We start from the raw sequence: 7,577 nt of genomic DNA, 5'->3' as shown, positions 1-7,577 counted from the left end.
TATTAAAAATCGTAATTTTTTAAGAATTCAACACATTAGACTAAATTTCTTTTATGCTATTAAAAAGTAAAACGCTTGCCATATGTACATTTTAGGTGGGCCGGGCGAATTTGGATATTTTTATAAAAAATATCTCGTTAACTATTGCGAAAATTGAAAAATGGTAGAAGACGTTCCGTCTCAGTTTAATCCGCTCTACCTGTCCATGATATTTGTCAGGAGAGTTGTGAGATACCAGGTATATTTTATCGTCTAATACAAATGTAATGCAGATTTGATAAAGAAATACTTACAGATATTACTTTGTCCCCAATCAATAATTTACCATCTTTTTGAGCTACTCCACCATCTGTTATTCTCGAGATAAAAATTGCCTAAAAAATGTAGTGGATAGTAATTAATCTCAATTAAAATAATAGTATAAAATAAGTTCTATTGTACAAGTACTTACATCGCTATTATCCTTAAATGATGGTGATCCTTCCCCACCAGCAATACTGAATCCAAGCCCATTTTGATCTCGTATTAATGTTGTGTGAAAGAGAACGGATACTACAGGTTCAGTGTCTTTTACAGTCATTATAGGCTCAGGAATCTTTTTTGTCTACGAAATATTTAGTATGTATTTATATAAATGTTAAATTTAAATCATTATACAAAAAAGCTATAACATTTGAAAATGTTCACAAAAACACTAATATATTACCTTTGTAGTTTCATGAGATATAGATGTGTCGCCATTTTCTAAAGTATGTGACAATGCTGTAGATGAAACGTAAGATGTTGCACTTGGTGCTCTACTTGTACTTAAGCTAGAACATACGGAATCTTTTCTCGTTGGTGCCTGAGAATAACAGACAAAAATTAATATGAATTATGTTTATTTGGAATAAAAATCTTATCATTTGACAACTAAATTAACGTGATATTACTTGAATGAAATAATTATTTACCTGTTCATATGACGGAATTATCCTTGTAACTTCTCTTATAATAACTAACACAAGTACACGTCCACATGCTTTCAATACTTCCACAGCATCATAATGATCTACATTTACTACCGATACTCCATTCACAGATAATACTTTATCTCCTATCCTCAAACCAGCTAGGTCTGCGGGTCCACCTAAATAAATGAACATATAACATATAGGTAATAAGCAAATATTTCATGATCATAAAATAGAAACGTTTACATGCATCAATGCGATAAATTTAAAATTATTTACTTGCAAATATGTTTACCTTCAGTAACTCTTGAAATAAAAATGCCTTCATCATCGCCTTTAAAAGGGGTCGATCCGATACCACCAGCTATTGACAAACCTAATCCACCTGTCGTTCTTTCAATATGAATTTCATATTGCTCTTCCCGTATTTCCAACGCTGGTTCAATATCAGATGTGGCATCTAAAACAAGCCTTCAATTAGTCATTATCAATGTTTTTAATAAATAAATAAATATATATATATCTTGTTGTTACATATCAATATTTACCTTTCCTAATTTTTTTATTTTTAATAAAACATTTATATCTTCTAGTCATCATATATCAAGTAATCTATTACTTTTATATAAAATAACTTTATTTATATAAAAATATCACATATATAGCAAGTATACTGTTACAATTTATCAATTTCCTAACGCGTACCATTGAAAGATGCACTGATAACTGAATTAGAGATAAGACCGAAGGTAGGGTAAGAAATATATCTTATCACATGTTCCCCTTCTACTATGCAATAAAATGATTCAAAGATACATACAGAAAATCTTTAAAATCTCCTATTAGTTTGATCAAAATTTCTATAAATCAACAAATATAATAAGAAATCTTTCAAATAAATCTATTAATATTATAAAATAACAACCATAATTTCAATAAGAATTGAATAAATAAATGTTGCTTAATAAAAAAGTTTAATTTATTTTATAAATAAATGAGTGTACGCGCACATGTCTGTATGTATGTGTATGTATAAATAGACAGTAATAAAAAACTGATTCTATTTTAATTTAATTCTTAAATTTACCTTGACTATGTGTGTCATATGTTTCCATAGATTCTATTTGTGATGGTAAAGATGTAGAAGTTTCATCAGCTTTTTTCATAAGTGCCTATAAATATAAATGTTACTATCGATTTTATAAATGCACGTATATATGTAAATATATTGTCAAATATGAAATAAGCATTACACGTCTCTTCAATACAAAAAGTTAATTGTTAGTAACATTATTATAATTATTACAAATAGAAGTAAATAAATATTCTTTGTGTAAATTTGAATAACATATAAAATATCAACCTGAGCAATAATAGAAGCAACTTTTTCTTTATCAACTGCTGTATGAATGCGTTTATTTTTCAGATGATGTGGAGTGTCTCTACGTTGAAGTTTATTGGGTTTATTTGAATCACAAATATCTTCGTTATTTGCATCTTCTACAATACTAAATTCAACGTGTCTTTGCACATCTTCATTTTCAGATTCTTCTTCATCTCTTTCTTTTGATTCTGGGACAGAATTTTCAGTTTTTGTATTCTGCAAAAATAAAACATTTTTCATTTAGTAAAAAATAGAAAGACTATACATATATATATATATATTTCTATTTCATATGTACGGTCAGAAGCAATGAGGTTGCGACACTTTTTTTTCGATGGATTTCGGAGAATGTAGCTTACTCACCGAGCGATTGGTTCTTATTCATGAATTCACAAATAAGAACCAATCGCTCGGTGAGTAAGCTGCATTTCGAAACCCATCGAAAAAAAAGTGTCGCAACCTCATTGCTTCTGTGTGACTGTACATATATATATTGTTTACATTCTTGTGTGTGCGCGCGCGTGTGTGTGTAAGAAAGTAAATCATAATATGTATACACATTATACACAATGCATATAAATACTTCTAAAGATACTTTGTTTAATTACTACGCATCTTTGTGTTAAAAATGAATACAGTAAATGAAAGATAAATGACTTATATATTTACCAAAATAGAGTCTTCTAAAAGTTACTTACCGTGTGAAATTCCGTGACAGACTGAATGGGCAGATTATTTGTTTCTTTATTAAGTTGAGTATCTGTGCTATCAGCATCAATGTCAAGTGCTGGCATTTTATAATCATCTTGTACAATATTGCATTCTACATATTCCTCTTGTTCAGAAACACTTAGCGGCACATCTACAGGATTGATTGATGGTTCAGATTCTGTTTTATCTAACCCAAATGTTTGAGAAACATCCTGAAAAAAGTTTCAACGAGATTATTATACAAAATAATACGAAATAAAGTCCAGTTTAGAATGTTATAAAAGTTAAGTCCAGTTAAGAATGTATCAAAGTTAGGAATGCCCAGTATATGAGTCGTTTCGACAAACTATAATTTAATAAGTAAAACAAAAGAATAAATTAAGCGTAAGACTTACCTGTTCATCCGTAGATTCTGATCGACTTTCACTTTTTCCTTTGCTAAATAACTTATGCGCTTTAGCTTTTAATTCTTTTGGATGTGGTGTATTTTGACGTATAAATGGAATCTATTTGCCAAAATAAATGAAAAACAAAAGATAAAACAAAAAATAATACAAACTAGCTCGCAAAAAATCTGTAAAGTAATGAACGCACCTCTTTATCGGTTTCTGGTGGCTCGTCAGTAAATTTCACGGAATGCGTTCTTGAGGCTTCTCTTTCTTGCCAACCTTCATCATCACTACTCGTCAACTCACGCATTTCACAACCTTGAACATTTCTCATACCAACTAACATTCCTAATCTACCTGAATCTAAAAAAATGACAATTGTACATTGATAAATACATAAAATCAAAATAATCAGATAAAGTTTATGAATCATTTTACAAGAATGGCCACATTTTTTATTTAACTTTGACTTAAAGATATTTGAAATTTAAATGCCTATTACGGTCGAAGCTGGATCTTCGTTGCTTTAAATAATTCAATCTTGAATTACTAATATATACTATATATGTACTTGCATATATACCATATTGTAGTCTTTTTCAAACTGCGCGCCGAATTGTTTTTCCGGACTAAATAAACGCAATTAAAACTATTCTAGTAATCGCGAATTAAATTGACAAGCAATTTAATAATTTGATGCTATCATCAAGCATCATATATTATAAAGATGTTAATATATTAAAACTGTTAATAAATTTATTGCGAAAAATATTACCTCGGCCGGGACTCGAACCCGGATCTCTTGTAAACCGTACAAGCGTCCTAAGCCATTAGACCACCGAGGCTCGGTAAATAAATTTATTAACAGTTTTAATATATTAACATCTTTATAATATATGATGCTTGATGGTAGCATCAAATTATTAAATTGCTTGTCAATTTAATTCGCGATTACTAGAGTAGTTTTAATTGCGTTTATTTATTCCGGAAAAAAATTCAGCGTGCAATTTGAAAAAGACTGCAATATAGTATATATGCAAGTACATATATAGTATATATTAGTAATTCAAGATTGAATTATTTAAAGCAACGAAGATCCAGCTTCGACCGTAATAGGCATTTTTTCTAGTATTGATTGTGTTTCTCACATATATGGTCTAAAAATAAAAATATATATTGTTTAAAGATATTTATTTTTATAGTTTTATATATCCGAGTTACAGAATTTATATACTATATTCTAGATAAAATTTTGAAAAAAGACAAAATGAAAAATAAAAATATTTAATTATTTATTTTGCATTGTGTTCCGTGCAGATCAGTGTATGTAAGTGTACTATATTTATATGAACTTTGTAATAATTTTTAATTAAAGTCTTAATTTAATTAAATCTGCTATCATGTGTTACATTATTGACAGGAAATTAAAAAAAATATTATTAGACAAAACTTAAGAGAATTTGTAGGACAATCTCCAGATGAGAAATCAACACAAAGTAGATTAATTAACGCTATTACTAACCATCAGGATGGAATTCCAATTGTGGCAAGAGAAAACACGTTAGTACTTCTTGTCCAGTTTCCTCATCAACGTCTGTTTGGAACGTTAACATAGGTTGCGCTTGATTTTCGCTTAACCATACCGCCTTCAGGTTCAAATTAATTAAAGAATATGGTAAATAATGTAATCTGTGTAAAACAAAATTTAATATAAGATAAATAAACGTATCTTATCCATGTAATGTTTTTATATCTTGCTTTATATTTATGTATTTGATAATCATAATAATGCTAATATATTACGTGGGTGTAGGAAACAAATTTTAAAACAAAGGTTAGATACCTGTTGCCAGATACATCTAGAACATGAAGAGCAGTACACTGTCCCACTTCAATCGGAAGATACTGTAATTTATTATCTCTTAAAGACAGCACACCCAATTTCTTCAGATTTCCTAGAGAATAGAAAAATTTTTTTTCTTATAATTTAAAAGTTGTTTTTATACACACATATATTCGAAATTGCACAATAAAAAAATATATATTTTATCATCTTACCAATTTCTATCGGTAAAGATTGCAGACTATTTCTATCAACATTCAAATTATTTAAATTATAAAGTTTGCCTATAGACAAAGGTAGCTCTAAAAGAAAATTCTCTGTAAGAATTAACTCTTGCAAATTCTCGCACCTGAAACATAAAATATAGACAAATTTTTATCTCTAACTAATATTATATTTTTACTTTTAATAAGTTAATCTAATTTAAATTTACATTTCATACACTTACCTTCCTATATTTGGGTTTAGGGTAGAAAGTCTATTTTGATCTATTTTAAGAATAGTTAACTTTTTTAATTCGCCAAGCCCATCAGGTAACTTTTCAATAACATTCTGTGATAAATGCAAGTCTGTTAATGATTCTAACCCGCCAATTTCATCAGGAAGATCCTCTAAACGATTTTCCGAAACATCTAAACACGCTAGCGTTTTTAGTTCGCCAATTTCAGGTGGCAAGTGTTGCAATTGATTGTGATCTAGCCACAATTCTTGTAGTGCTGGTAATTGTCCTATATGTGCAGGCTACAGAGAAAATATATAATAAACATAATTATTTCTTTTAATTTCTTTTTTTAATTTCCGACTAAAGTTTATAACTAAAACTAATTCAATCGATTAATGTAAAACTGTCAAATCATAAAAAAAAATTAAATTAAAATAATAAAAAAATCTATTGATCAAAGTAAAATTTATAGCAATGTAAATCTGATATAATACAGATATCTTTATCCTTAAAATATCTTTGTTATAAGAATCTATTATTAGAGTAAGAATAAATGTTTATACAAATATATATATATATATATACACACAAGCGCGCGCGCATGTATATGCACAAGAAATAATCAAGAGAACATTCACTCTGAAAGATATGATTGTTTTCATTCACTACATTGTTAATTTCACGATAAAAATTGTAAAACTTACCAATTCTTCAATCTCATTATCACCGAGATCTAATCGTTCGAGTTTTAAAAGCTGGGAGAGCGATTCAGGCAAGGATTTGAGCAAATTTTCTCTTAATTCCAGTGACTGTAATGCCTCCAAGCTACAAGAGAAATATATATTTTCAATAATTTGTGAAACAATGAATAAAATTATAATATATAATAATACCTAATATATATATAAAATATTATAATTTTAAAGTTTACTTCGACATTACCTTCCAAAATCAGATGGCAAGTTTGTAAGGGACATATCATTAAGTCCGAGTACAGTTAAATTTCTCAGCTGTACGAATCCTGCTGGAAGCCTGAAAGAAACAATCAATGAAAATTTACATTTTGTTTTTGGATCAAAGAGAATACTTAACAATACGCTGTCGAGAAGAAAGAAGATACAATATATATAATATATATATATATATTTATTGTAACGTGTTATTTAAATTACAAAATAGAAGAAAGGTAAGAACAATTGAATAACCTTGGAATAGGATTACTGCTGAAATCTGCCACCTGTAGTGCTTGTAAATTCTTGATATTTTCAGGAATGTCTGGTATATCTATAAAATAAGATAAGTTTAATTTTAATGATTAAATTCTCTTTTTCAGACACGCGAGAAAGCGCACGGTTGCGCGTGTGCAATAAACGAGCAAGATTAAAGTATTCAATGCTATATATTTTAATTTTCTGATTATTTATTCAAGAGGGTGACAGTTTATTATTAACAATATTTTCACAAAATTAATGACTATAGAAATTCTCTCAATTTTACATTCTTTTCAAATTTCTTAATTTTACATATCTTCCCTTATACAATATTTCATTAAAAAAATAAAAAAATAAAAAATAAGTCGAGTATTTCGTTTCATATCCAGAATGGCTCAGCATATCGCGAGAGTCAAACGCAATACTGACGAGAGGAAATTACAACAAAGCGTGATTCCGCTACAAAAAAAAATACGTGACAACTTCTTTCAGTTGTTGACTTTCTCATCATGCAGTCATTTTAATTGCAACTGTAATGTTATTGCGACAAAAACTTGAGATTCTTTCAATTAAGAACGTTTCATAAAATTAGACTAAGAAAGCTTATAATTAGATATGCAATATATATATATATATATGCAATA

At 28.5% G+C, this 7,577-nt stretch overlaps 1 protein-coding gene across 6 annotated transcripts in view; it reads right to left on the bottom strand.

Annotated features, from left to right (window-relative positions):
• scrib (scribble planar cell polarity protein) overlaps window positions 1-7,577 on the bottom strand; it is a 38,069-nt gene that overhangs the window by 22,834 nt on the left and 7,658 nt on the right. For 5 of the 6 annotated variants that reach the window (XR_001940403.1, XM_018516527.1, XM_018516531.1 and 2 more), the window contains exons 3-19: window positions 6,928-7,006; window positions 6,665-6,754; window positions 6,427-6,547; window positions 5,729-6,021; window positions 5,496-5,629; window positions 5,281-5,392; window positions 4,960-5,126; window positions 3,643-3,800; window positions 3,444-3,554; window positions 3,036-3,260; window positions 2,317-2,553; window positions 2,041-2,125; window positions 1,249-1,413; window positions 954-1,129; window positions 707-844; window positions 452-604; window positions 294-374 (exon numbers count right to left, since the gene is read on the bottom strand). Coding sequence is in view for 5 of the 6 variants with exons in the window: in XM_018516527.1 (XP_018372029.1) it covers window positions 294-374; window positions 452-604; window positions 707-844; window positions 954-1,129; window positions 1,249-1,413; window positions 2,041-2,125; window positions 2,317-2,553; window positions 3,036-3,260; window positions 3,444-3,554; window positions 3,643-3,800; window positions 4,960-5,126; window positions 5,281-5,392; window positions 5,496-5,629; window positions 5,729-6,021; window positions 6,427-6,547; window positions 6,665-6,754; window positions 6,928-7,006 (2,525 nt within the window). In the remaining variant the exon portion in view is untranslated. The remainder of the gene's footprint in view (window positions 1-293; window positions 375-451; window positions 605-706; window positions 845-953; window positions 1,130-1,248; window positions 1,414-2,040; window positions 2,126-2,316; window positions 2,554-3,035; window positions 3,261-3,443; window positions 3,555-3,642; window positions 3,801-4,959; window positions 5,127-5,280; window positions 5,393-5,495; window positions 5,630-5,728; window positions 6,022-6,426; window positions 6,548-6,664; window positions 6,755-6,927; window positions 7,007-7,577) is intronic. The other variant, XM_018516529.1, reaches the window with a different exon arrangement.

The sequence above is a fragment of the Trachymyrmex cornetzi genome, unplaced genomic scaffold (assembly GCF_001594075.2).
Source record: "Trachymyrmex cornetzi isolate Tcor2-1 unplaced genomic scaffold, Tcor1.1 scaffold640, whole genome shotgun sequence".
NCBI classification, from domain to species: Eukaryota; Metazoa; Arthropoda; class Insecta; order Hymenoptera; family Formicidae; genus Trachymyrmex; species Trachymyrmex cornetzi.
Note: the sequence above shows the minus strand (reverse complement) of the source record. Positions and strands in the feature narration are given on the sequence as shown.